The sequence below is a fragment of the Protobothrops mucrosquamatus genome, unplaced genomic scaffold (genome assembly GCF_001527695.2).
Source record: "Protobothrops mucrosquamatus isolate PMUCROS unplaced genomic scaffold, P.Mucros_1.0 scaffold363, whole genome shotgun sequence".
NCBI classification, from domain to species: domain Eukaryota; kingdom Metazoa; phylum Chordata; class Lepidosauria; order Squamata; family Viperidae; genus Protobothrops; species Protobothrops mucrosquamatus.
Window position 1 is genome coordinate 700,898 of NW_015386697.1, and position 13,288 is coordinate 714,185.

Below are 13,288 nucleotides of genomic sequence, written 5' to 3' on the forward strand. Positions count from 1 at the left end.
AGTTAGGAGATGAGCTGCTATATTTTGGATCTGCTGAAGCTTCTGAAGGAAGCGCCATATAACGCATGTTAAAATACTCTATGCAACTCTGGCCCAAATTAGGGCATCTCAGTCCCAAAAGGGCAATGTGACTTGATAGCATACCTACCACCTGCAAAATGCTTTGTTCCTTCTTTTCCAGATGTGGGGAATTTGCAAGGAGGGAGGTATTCCATTACAAAGTTCCTTAATCTGCAACTGAAATGCTATAATTGAGGAACAGTTTTACCATTTGATAATAATACTCGATTCTGGAAGCTGGGATATAGAGGTAGTGTAGGAGATAACCGGGCTGAGCCTGAGGGAGGGGTCAAACAAGTCATAAGTCATGAGTCCCTTCACACCCACAAGAGATTTAAGTCCATCAGACTCACCTCCAGGATGTGGTCCTTAGCTGCTTCCAGGGAATTTGCACTTCCAGTACCTAGAGAGGCTGTGAGTCCCAAAATCTGAGGTAAATCCTGTAGACCTTTCAGCTTGCGGTCCAAGTATTTCTCCATAATCTTGTTATAAACAGTTCCTTTGTGAGTGTGGTGACATTCATCTATCACCAATAGAGAGAAATCTGCATAGCATATAGAGACAGTGATAATCAGCTTTTACACTAATTATAATGCATTCGTCTTTTAATAGACTGCTTGTGGGAAGGGAATGCTCTTATTCAAGAATATCTGCTGAATTGGAGAATACAGGTAGTCCTTGACATGCAACAGTTCATTTAGTGACCAGTTCAAAGTTACAATGACAGTGAAAAAAGTGATTTATGACCGCTTTTCACATTGACGACCGTTGCAGCATCTCTATGGTCATCCGATCAAAATTCAGATGTTTAGCAAATGACTCATATTTATGATGGTTCCAGTGACCCAGGATCACGTGATCACCTTTTGGATCCTTCTGACAAGCGGTCAATGGGGAAGCCAGATTCACCTAACAACTGTGTTACTGACTTACCAACTGCAGTAATTCACTTAACAACTGTGGCAAGAAAAGTTCATATGATGGGACAAAACTCACCTAATTACTGTTTCTCTTAGTAACAAAAATTGGGGGCTCAATTGTGGTCATAGGTTGAGGACTACCTGTACATAATTTGTATTGACAGTGTATGTCGAGGCATATATTTGGCCTGCAGCACACAAAATCCACTGCATGGAGATCTTGAAATGGTGGTTTTGCTGGATTGTTTATTTCTATTGCAGATTAAAGCCCAATGTGGAAAGGAAGATGCCACATATTCAAGCTGGCTTAAGAAAAGTCTAAATAGCAAGAAATCTTACTGCTGACCCATGCTGGATGATTGGGAAATACCAAAAAGATGTCAATATGGACTCCATTAATTATAGAAAGGCCTTTGATTGTGTCAATCATGTCAATCTATAAACAGGACTTAAAAAAATGGTAATTCTAAAACAAACTGCTCAGAAATGCTGTAAAGCACTGTGGAGCAGTATATAAGTCTAAGTGCTATTGCTATTGCTATCTCTTTATTCTTATGTCAAACCTATACATAGGATAGGAAGCCACAATCCTTATGGTATGTGGAGAAAAGTTTGGCAGGTCAGCAAGAAGTGAGACCAGGCTTTATAATCTCTATTGATTCAAACTTTAAAATTGGAGGAAAACACATCAACAACTTGTGCTATACTGAACACAGTGATCGGGAAGCTTTGGTAATGAAAGTCAAGGAGCACAGTGAAAAAATGAGACTAAAACACAAAGAAGACCAAATTAAGAACAACTGGAACAGCAACTGGTCTTGTAATTCAGGGGTCCCCAACCTATGGGCCATGGCCCACTACTGGTCCGTAGCCTATTTGCAACCGGGCTGCGTGAGTGACTGGCTGGTATGAGCACGTGCTTGAACAGCCCCACTCACATGAGCACTGCAGGCGCTTGGGGCCCCACTCACATGAGTGTCACAGGCACTTGCAGCCCCACTCACACAAACATCATGGGTGCTCCCGGCCCATTCGTGTGAGCACTTGGGGCCTCGTGCAAGTGTCAGGAGTGCTCTCAGCCTCACTTGTGTGAGCAACGAGGGGGTCATACTCGCACATGAGCACACACATGCATCTGCCCTTCCCACAAAACCATCCCCTCTTTCCCCACTCCCCCTCTCTGGGCCGCCAACCCGGAAAGGTTGGGGAACTCTGTTGTAATTGATACTGAAGAGGGAGATAGCTTCTGCCTTTTAGGACTGATTATCAACAGTAAGGGACCAACCGTCAAGAAATAAAGCATAGACTAGTACAGTGGTTCTCAACCTTTTTAATGCCGCGACCCCCAACTGGTCGTAAGTCGAGGACTAAACCGGTCGTAAGTTGAGGACTACCCAACCGATCGTAAGTCGAGGACTTTCCCTGCCCGGGAGCGCCGCACATGAGTGGTTCCGCCCCCTGCGCCGGCCGAGGCGTAGCTGGCAAGCGGCAGAGACGGAGCAGGCCGACCACCAGCTGGCCCAGCTCAAGGGAGGTAAGGCACCTGCCGGAAAAGGGGGAAAAAGAATGGCGGACAGCCTTGCTTGGCGACCCCCGTGAAATGGTCGATCGACCCCAAATGGGGTCGCGACCCATAGACTGAGAACCGCTGGACTAGTACTTGGTAGGATAGTAATGAGAGCCCTGGAAAAAACTGTCAGATTCTCTATTGTGTCTATGCCTAGAAATATCGGTGCAGGCAATGATTTTCCCTGTGACCTCTATGGAAATGAAAATTTAAAAAGTACAGGTAGTCCTCGACTTATGACTTCAACTGAGCCCAAAATTTCTGTTGGTAAGTGAGACATTTGTTAAGTGGATTTTGCCCCATTTTATGACTTTTCTTGCCACAGATATTAAGTGAATCACTGCACTTGTTAAGTTAGTAACACGGTTGTTAAATGAATCTGGGTTTCCCGTTGACTTTGCTTGTCAGAAGGTCACAAAAGAGGATCACATGACCCTGAGACACTGCAACCGTCATAAATATGAGTCAGTTGCCAAGCGTCCGAATTTTGATCATGTGACCATGGGGATGCTGCATAGTCATAAATCACTTTTTTTCAGAGCCATTGTAACTTCGAACTGTCACCAAATGAACTGTTGTAAGTCAAGGACTACCTGTATCCACAGCTTCGAACTTTGAGAAGACCCTTGACAATAGCCAAGAAAACGAAGAAATATATTACAGAACAAATCAATCAAGGGTTCTCACTTGAAGCACAAATGACCAGACTAAAATAATGGACTTAGTGCATGAAGAGCCAGTTCCCTTGAGAAGACTGGATGGATTACACTCCAAGATTCTCAAGGAACTGGCAGATGTGATCTCAGAACCACTGAACTATATTTTTCAAATATCCTGGAGCACTGGGGAACTACCAGAGGACTGGAAAAGAGCTGATGTAGTTCCCATCTTCAAAAAAGGGGAAAAAAGGACCTGCAACGGGTGGAAACTAAGCAAGGAGAGAAGCAACCTAGAACTAAGGAGAAACTTCCTGACAGTTAGAACAATTAACCACATTAACATGTTTCAATCATTATGAATAACTTTCTACTCATCTGTAAACCTTGTAATTAAACGTTTGCACAAAGATGTTTAAAGTGGCCTGGAAAAGTCTATGTTTGTGGCTGTCGAGATCCTCCTTGGCTGGGGCTCCAGCTAAAACCACTTCTTAGTTTCCTTTTTTTTTAATAGCAAAAAACGAAACTGCAAGTGGCCTGGAAAAGTCTATGTTTGTGGCTGTCGAGACCCTCCTTGGCTGGGGCTCCAGCTAAAACCACTTCTTGGTTTCCTTTTTTTTTTAATAGCAAAAAACGAAACTCCATGGAGCTGTCACTGGGCGTAACAGAAAGCTCTGAAAGTGTGTGGCAGTACTAGCTCTGAAAAGCTACTTGGCAACTGGGTTTAGAGAAGAGTAGACATATAATGTAACACCGAAGGGGAAATGGAGGGCTTCCATTCCCAACTATTCTTGATCAAACTTTGCTAAGCATGGAAAGGAACCCCTTTACTTTTACTTCATTACCCATTTTACTTCCAAGAAAAAATAGGTTACTGTGAAGAGTCCAGCCTGAAATATGGCTAAATTGAAATGTAATTTGCGTTTCATTCTTTGCTTAGGCTTTCAAAAAATGTAATATTCAAATATGATTCACCTCATTTCCTTCTTCGATACTAAAACTTTGACAGGGAAGAATTATCCCAAGATAGTGGAAGATTCCACAAAGGCGGTTTTGAAGTTGGATCTTCTTTCCTTGCTCTCAGACGGAAGATTTGCTAATTTCAGGGTGTTCCAAGTTGCCCTATCAGTGATCACAGGACTATGTTCAAAAGGTGACACTAGAGACAATAGTGAACTTGAATGGGGGATTCACAGCTAAAACTACATTATTACTGTATGCTGCAGCTCCCCCTCTTGAAGAGACTGTGACTGTCTGCTCCAGTGATGGTCTACTGCAGGGCTTTTCAACCAGTGGTACGGGTACCACCTGTGGTACATTGGCACCTGGCAGATGGTACGCGACCGTCCTAGAAAAGTGGTAGCGGGGGAGGGGAATGAGCTGAACCAATGGCAGCACCACACAAGCCTGAGCAAGAGATGGCTGGAGCTGCAGGGCTGTCAGGCTCAGCGGAAACGCCAGGATCAGTGCCGCTTTCCAGCTGATCGGCGCTTCTTTGGGGCTGTCAGGGCTCAGTGGAAGCGCCAGGATCAGTGCCAGGTTCCAGCTGGAGCTCGACGCTGATTCTGGCGCTTCTGCTGAGCTCAGAAGAAGCACCGATCAGCTGGAATGTTGCAGCATCTCCAGGGTCTTGTGATTTACATTCAGATGCTTGGCAACTGATTCATTTTTATGATGGTCACAGTGTCCCAGGGTCATGTGAAGTGACCAAAACCTGCTGCAACCACCCAGCAGACAGGGGAAATAAAAACCAAACACTCCCCACCCCACCCCCGCTGCCAATCCTCAACAGAAATGCTCACAACAATGAAAATCTCGGACAAGAGGAAGAGCGCTGCTGGGTGGGCAGGCAGGTGTGTCTTGCTCGGCTGTGGCTTGGGGGGCACTTTTTTCAGTGCCATTATAACTTCGAACAGTCACTAAGCAAACTGTTGTAAGCCGAGGACTACCTGTGCTTTATCACTTTTTTCCTTTTTTTTTTTTTTTGTCATCAAGTTTTTGACATCTTGCTAGGTGACTGGTGGTACTCGGATATTACCATATCCTAAAAGTGGTACAATGGGTGAAAAGGTTGAAAAGCCCTGGTCTACTGTGAATCTGCTATAAACTGCTTTAGACAAAGAAACCAAAAACCACCACAATGATCTTACTCCTTTTCCAGAACACTTTTTTCTACCGGCTCTAATAAACAGAAGCTCTTTCCATGTACAGAGAGTCCTCGACTTACAACAATTCATTTAGTGACCGTTCAAAGTTACAATGGCATTGAAAAAAGTGACTTATGACCGGTTTTCACAGCTACAACCTTTGCAGTATCCCCATGATCATGTGATCAAAATTCAGATGCTTGGCAACTGGTTTATATTTATGACCGTTGCTGTGTTCCAAGGTCATGTGATCACCATTTGCAATCTTCTGACAAGCAGAGCCAGTGGGGAAGCCAGATGTACTTAATAACCGGGCTAGTAACTTAGCACTGCAGTGATTCACTTAATAACTTAGGCAAGGAAGGTTGTAAAATTAGGCAAAACTCACTTAACAAATGTCTCACTTAACAACAGAAATTTGGAGCTCAATTGTCGTAAGTCAAGGACTACCTATACCCTTCCCATTACCCTACTACAAGTACTCACCAGTCAGTTCCACATGCATTTCCTCTTCTTGGTTGTTAAGGGCATTATACAGGATTTGGGCTGTGCAGATTATCAAGTCGTGGCTCTTTACCATGTCTGAGAAGAATAACTTCTGGACACTATCACCACAAACAGATGTAATTTGGAATTGACTTTGTAAGAAACTGAACTCATTCTTCAGATGTTGGTCAACCAGAGGTACCTGCCAGGACAAAGTGGCTGTAGTGAAACATTTTCCAGGGGATAAAACGAACACCATTAGGCTGTGTACACTTTCAAAATGTTTTGGAAGAAGCCTTTTTGAACTGGAAAGAGCACAACGCTTTTCTGCTACAGCAACTCCTTTTCTTCAGACTTCCATGTGCCTGAAGAAAAGAAAAGCTGATCCTTTGTTCTAACTTGTGCAGAAACCTGGAAAAAGGGATGCTTTTATAATTAACAGAGGAGTTGTATTTGTTTGAGGTCCAAAGTGTTTCATCTCTGAGCTGTTTGCAATCCAAGAAGCCACGGATTTTGGAAAACAACCTTCCACCACCCTCTATCCACTGGTACTTACTGTGTTGGCTAACACAACCACTTTGTTTTTATCTTGATTCTCCAAGTGCTTCTTACAGACATAGACGGCTGCCCGGGTCTTCCCAGCTCCTGTTGGCAGCCATATGATGATATTCTTCCCTTCCAAAGCAGGCCCAATAACCTCCAACTGATAATCACGCAGTTCCATTGGGCCACGTTTAGAAAACCTGCTGAACTACAATTTTAAAAAAAAGAATGGAAAAAAATAACGAAGGCATTCAAGTGCCAAACCAATTCAGCCCAAACTTCCAAGTTAATTTCTCTTCCCCCCCATCTTGCTGAAAAAGCCATTTTCCATCATAGACCCTGTGGCATGCAGAAGGCCACACTCAAGTCCATTAAAAAAAAAACCCACAGAAGATGGGAAGAGATTTGACAGGAACGAAGAGAAGGCAATGGCTTAATCAAATGTACTAAAGCACTGAAGAATTAAAAATATGGTGAAGACCATGTGAAAAATACAAGAGGAAGGTCATTTTTGTAGCTACCTACAATCTTTCAATGAGCAGGACCACCTCCCATAAGTTGCCAGATTTTGGCTAATGACAATAGAAATTTCACTCAGCTAGAGAGTACCAGGCTGCAGACCAATGGTCTAGGACGGGGTGGGGAACCTTGGCTCTTTTATGATTTGTGGACTTCAACTCCCAGAATTCCTGAGCCAACATGGCTGGCTCAGGAATTCTGGGAATTGAAGTCCACAAGTCATAAAAGAGCCAAGGTTCCCCACCCCTGGTCTAGGAGAACTGTTAGAAACCAGTTCTAGAAAATGGAGCAATCTTTACAAAAAATATCCTGTTATTTGGATAAAGCATTTGGTTTGCTGGTTTTGGAAACCTTACCATCGAGTTCCACTTTCTTTTAATTTACTAAATTTCACTTTCATGTCTATGTTTTTCCACTTTCTCTACAGGTAAGTCCTCGACTTACAACAGTTCATTTGCGACCGTTCTGTAAGGCTTTTCAGTTCAGAATCCAAATAAATCCAAATGAAACTCTGAACACAAGGCCTCTGAATCAGAACACAGCTTTATTTTCTTTGATCAAAGATATATGCTGGGCACTCCACTCTCCTTTTAGACAGCAGAGAAGATGGAGAGCAGAGAGCACCTAATCCAGAAAAGTTTTTGTTTTTATAACTAATACACATTACAAGATTCTTACTGTTATGTCCTGGGCCTGCTGAATGACTCAGCAGGCTCAGGAGGCTGCAGAAGGCCCGGGCCCGGGCAGACTCGCTTCGATGTCTCTGATTCTAAAACAGAACACTTACGCATCTAAAAAAAGTTCCTTTGAATCTCCTTATCTCAGGGCTTTTCAATCAGTGGTGCACATACCACCAGTGGTACATTAGCACTTGGCTGGTGGTACGTGAGCCCTAGTGGGGGAGGGAACCAGTTAAAGCGGAGCCGCACAGACCTGGAGGAGATCAGCTGGAGCTGCAGACCTTGGCAGAATCCCCAGGATCTGCGCACGTAGCAACATGGCAATTGGGGCTTCCGGTGCACCCGGAAGAGAAAAGAAGGAGGAGGGCGGAGAGAAGAGAAGGTATAAAAGGGGCAGACCGAGAAGAGGCTTTTCTTACTGAAGCAGTGAGGAGAGACAGCAAGCGGCCTGTTTTTGAAGGAACAGTGAGCAAGCGGCCTGTTTTCAGAGGAAGGGTGAGGAGCGAGCAGTGTGTTTTGGGGGGGAAGGGCGAGCAAGCGGCGTGTTTATCAAGCACGTGTTTTCAGGCAAAGATTGAGTTAGCGAGTGGCATGTTTAGCAAACGTGTTTTCAGGCAAAGGTTGAGTTAGTGAGTGAGCTGGGCAGGAGCCTAGGAGAGCAGCTACAGCTGATCCGCACTTCTGCGGAGCTGCCCAGAAGCGCGGATCATCTGTAGCCCGGTGCTGATCCTGGGGCTTCTGCTAAATTAGCAAGCAGCATGTTTTCTGGTGAAGCGCAAGCAAGTGAGCTGGGCAGGAGCCCAGAATCGGAGCACGCAGCCTCCCAGAAACTTTTAACCATTATTGCAGTGTCAAGCAGAATTCAACATCCCAATCTCAAAGTTTTTTGTTTTAAATGTGATTTATGAATATGTAATTATTGTATATAGAGCCTGAAAGGTGATTCTGACCAAGAGACATATTTTGTCACTCAGTGTTCTGCTACAGTGAAACCCAAAATAAATATGACATTTCACTTTATTTTTAATTAATATTCAGTATAGTTAATAATTATTCTCCATTTACATATTGAGGAGATAGGCCTCCCAAATTAACTCTTTCATTATATTACATGATAGTACATTCCATCCCATTCCATTAATTATAAAAACTGAACCAGTAATCATCTCTAACACTTGATTGTATTTAAACTTCTTTGCTTTTTAGAACAGTGGTTCTCAACCTATGGGTTGCGACCCCATTTGGGGTCGATCCAACCATTTCACGGGGGTCGCCAAGCAAGGCTGTCCGCCATTTTTTTCCCCTTTTCTGGCAGGTGCCTTACCTCCCTTGGGCTGGGCCAGCTGGTGGTCGGCCTGCTCCGTCTCTGCCGCTTGCCAGCTATGCCTCGGCCGGCGCAGGGGGCGGAACCACGCATGCACGGCGCTCCCGGGCAGAGAAAGTCCTCGACTTACAACCGGTTGGGTAGTCCTCGACTTACGACCGGTTTAGTCCTCGACTTACGACCGGTTGGGGGCGTCGCGGCATTAAAAAGGTTGAGAACCACTGTTTTAGAACTATATACCAATGCTATCCAAGGAATATTCTACTTTACTTGAGAGCCACTCAATAATGGCAATGTTAGTGCTTCAATATCCTCTGAATTTTCTTGTGCACATTCATAATCATATCCAGGGAAAAATGCAGGATAGATCTGTCACCTTCTTATGACCCCACAATCAAGTATGTGTTAAATGCAGACACCTTTAATAGTGTCTAGTTTTCTTTTCCTTTCCTTTCGTTTTTCTTTTTCTACTTGCTGATCCAGCCTACAGCTTGGAGATCTCCAAGTGGTTCCCCATCCAACCACTGACCAACACTGACCCTGATTAGCTTGCTAAAAAAAGCCTAGATGGGTTAATTGAAATGCCAAGTATTCAGATCAGTAATTTCAAAGAAACTTTCTTCTTCCTCCTCCTCCTCCTCCCTTGCTCCCTCCCCTATTTCTCCTGTTTCTTCCTCCTCTTCCTCTTTTTTCTCCTCTTCCTCTTTCTCTTCCCTCATCTTCTCCTCCTCTTCTTCTGTCTCCTCCTCCCCTTCCCCCTCCCCTCCTGTTTCTTTTTTTCTTCCTCTTCCTCTTTTTTCTCCTCTTCTTCCTCTTTTTCTTCTTCTCCCTCATCTCCTCCTCTTCTTCCTCCTTCTCCTCCCCCCTTCCCGCTCTACTCTGATCAGCTGTAAAACCACATTTCTGGAATTGAGGTTAGTTTTGGGTAAATATTAAGGCAACCACAGTTTATTTTCCAAATCTGGATGAAGGAAGTTTAGAAAGCTTCAAACGGAAGGGCTTCCTTGTTCCTAGATATCAGGCTGAGGAAGGATAGGAAAATCTTTTTTTGTTTGGGGGACAGAGGGGCTCCATTGGATGTGGCTTTTGGTGGCCTTTTGTGGGGGGAAAAGTGGAGGGTTAATGGCAGAGAGGCAGGCACAGGTTTCCCATTAAAAGTGTGGTAAGTGGGTACACTTTTTTCCTGGGTTTTTTTTGGGGGGGGTCATTAAGTTTTTGACACCTTGTTAAGCCACTGGTGGTACTCGAATATTGTCATGTCCTAAAGGTGGTACAGTCTGTGAAAAGGTTGAAAAGCCCTGCATTATCTATCCTGGCCTTACATTTCTGCATCTCTAAGCTTGAACACACACTAGCACAACAGCTGTCAATTAGCCCATTAACTTTGTTATTTTGTGTTGCAATTTCTTAGCTAGGCTTTCCCTCGAAACAACACAGTTTAAAGTAACAGAAACATTTTCTTTGGTCAGCACAATTTAGAATACAATGGAGCACATACAGAAAGCAAGCAAAAATAAATGGACAATAGCTGTTGTACATGAGAGATTGATTATATATATATATATATACACATACAGTACATATACACTGCATATATATGAAAGCAAAAAATGAAACAAAAAGGAATTGCAACAATCAATACATATCACATATCCATTAAGTATTAAACCATATTTAAAAGTATTGAAATTAAAGAAAATAAACGGTAATACTCTTATTGTAAAAAGTAATGAAATCTCTTTATATTACATCCTTTTTTGATCAATAGATAAAACTGCCTTTCTGAGCCAAATAAATTATACATCTCTTGAATCCAGTCCTTAATATCAGGATAATATTACATTCAGATTTTTCAAAATATGCTCTTAGCAAGATCCCAAGCCCAATGTAACCAGACCTCCCAAAACATTCAGATTTCAATGATTTTAAAGTCAATTAAAATATTCCAAAGAGATGTCAGGGACTCTAAGTATGCTGTATCTAATATTAAGCATAGACTGAAATAACATGATCAGCACAGAAATCCAAAGCATTATAAACCCATAAAATGTTTAAAATATTCACAGCCCAGAAGCGAGTGCACAATTCACTACAAACCATCGCAAATTATATACATACCCATTCAATAGCCTGACCTGGATGCGATGGGACAGACTTATGACATATGAAGCCACATTTACAAGCGTGCCAAGCTTTCTATTATGCACAGTGAGAGCTTGAAACGAAACCAAAAATTGCTTCAGTGTTTCTAACTGTGGAGCCCCAGCCAAGGGGGATCTCGACAGCCACATAAATACGCTTGGCAAAGCACTTGCCTTTGAGACACTGGACTTCTGCACAACCCCCCCCCCCAATACTACTGAATCCCAAATCAGAAGAAGCTGGTAGATTCTTCCTTATTATGTTCTGGCTGACTTTATTCCTGTTTTTAAAAGGAAAGTAGGTGTAAACAGAAATCCTACCTTCAGTGAATGTCAGCAATTAAACTATAATGACTTTTAAAAGCACAAGGGGGATTTCTCTGCTGGTGTAACTTACTCTCAAATCAAACTATTTTCAGGAGAATGCCTAATTGCAATATCCATTTGCACAAGGAAGCAGAGGGATTTGGGGGCATGTGCCCCTGGCTCCAAAAAAGGGGGGGTCTCTAAATCCTCCCCCACAACCTTCCTCCACCCTCTGCAACTCCCAGGAGCCAGCATGATGAACCAGTTGGGGTGCTGTACAAGGACTGGAAGAGAGGTCCAAGTCCAGCCTCAGCCCTGGCAGTTACACAACGTTTGATCAGTTAGTTTCATCCCAGCCTACCACACAGGGATGTAGTGAGGAAATAACTGAATGAAAGAGTGCTGGGATCACTGCCTTAAGTTTCTGGGTACAAATTGGGATAGAACTCTAATAAGAATTGCTACTACTATGTTAGGCAGGTAGGCTAATTGGTAAATAAGCCACCATCTGCTTTCTTCTAGAGAATGTCCCGCTCTGCACTGATTTAGCCCTCTCCTGCTCTGTTCTCTGTCTATGTTTTTAGACATGACAGCTAAGACATATGATGAAAGCTAAGTTCCCTATTGGCATGAGAGGGCTGGCTCAATAAGAAATGCAAGTTTTGATTATGCGGATCAAGATTCTGGAGCGGAACTACAATTGAATGTTAAAGGCAAATAAAAGATGGATGCCTGCAGGGTTTACTTCAGTGACTGTTCCTTCAGACAAGAATATACAGATCCAAGAAAAGCCAGAATGCAGCCCATTTCTCCCAAAATATCAAGAATCTAATCCCCACCTTTGTTATCGGTTTCCTGCAACCTCAATTCCAGATCCCCGCTTAGCTGGCTTAATAGGTAGCAGATAAACAGGTGTTCCTCCTGGGACATAGAGGAACAAAATGAGGCAAGTTCCCCTCCCTTTTTAAAAGCTGTGTTAAAGGAGAATTTTTCTTTGCTCTTGATTAGCAATTTAGGCTGAGGCTTTCCAGGGCTGTTTCTGCAGAGGATTTAGATTAGCAGGTTAAAAGTTTAGCTTCCTTTTAACTCTTTTAGAATAAGGTTCCTCTCCATTCATTAAATGCTTTATTTTCTGTTAAAATGCCTATTATGTTTCTTTGAACCCCCATTTGGGTGCCTGTATAGACCAAACTTTTTGGTCTTTCTAAGAAATACTCACATCTTTAAGTTTAAATAGCAACACTGGGAAAGCATAGTGTCACAAGCTTTGTCCCCTTTGTCCTTGTGTCCATTGGTGTCAGAATTCACTGTGAAAATTCGTGGAAAATCCAGGAACTATTTCCTATGGATAAGTTTACACATGGCAAACAGAAATGTAATTTGCAATTAAGTGCATTGTGTGAACCTAGTCAACCTAATTTGTAAATCTAGTTTGTAAACCAGAATATAAGGATTGGGGTGTTGTGTACACGCAAACTCAATTGAACTTTTGGGTCTAAAATGTCCTGTCCTAGTGAAGTAAAATTCTACTTATTTTAAAATTGACTTATGGCCAGCCAAATAAAACTATTATATTGTATCAGGGAAGCCGTACCTACATATTTTATTAAAAGAGATATATTTGTGAGCTACTTGTTTCATCAAATGTGATTTAAAACTTTTGTGCTACAAAATTTAGCTTGCTCTGATGTAAATATTGATGTTTTTATTACAATATAGTGCTTTTATCTTATTTATCATTGCATATTATAAGTTTACATAAATTTGTTTTAGAAAATTGAGGATATTTAATTGGCAAACAAATAATATCTCTAGGGTTACTTTGCTTCCTTACACTTTAAGTAAGATACTCATTTGTGATCAATGATGGTTTGATCGTGATAGTGGTACTCTTTGACTTATGACCATAGTTGAGCCTAGCAATTACGGTTATAAATTG

General features: G+C 42.5%; 1 protein-coding gene across 1 annotated transcript in view; it reads right to left on the minus strand.

Annotated features, from left to right (window-relative positions):
- The window catches only part of DHX58 (DExH-box helicase 58), a 23,064-nt gene extending 11,955 nt beyond the window's left edge, over window positions 1–11,109 (minus strand). Inside the window, exons 1-4 of the mRNA XM_015815670.1 lie at window positions 11,021–11,109; window positions 6,393–6,587; window positions 5,837–6,038; window positions 414–604 (exon numbers count right to left, since the gene is read on the minus strand). Of these exons, the coding sequence (XP_015671156.1) occupies window positions 414–604; window positions 5,837–6,038; window positions 6,393–6,560 (561 nt within the window). The 5' untranslated portion in view covers window positions 6,561–6,587; window positions 11,021–11,109. The remainder of the gene's footprint in view (window positions 1–413; window positions 605–5,836; window positions 6,039–6,392; window positions 6,588–11,020) is intronic.
- Window positions 11,110–13,288: the final 2,179 nt, after the last annotated feature.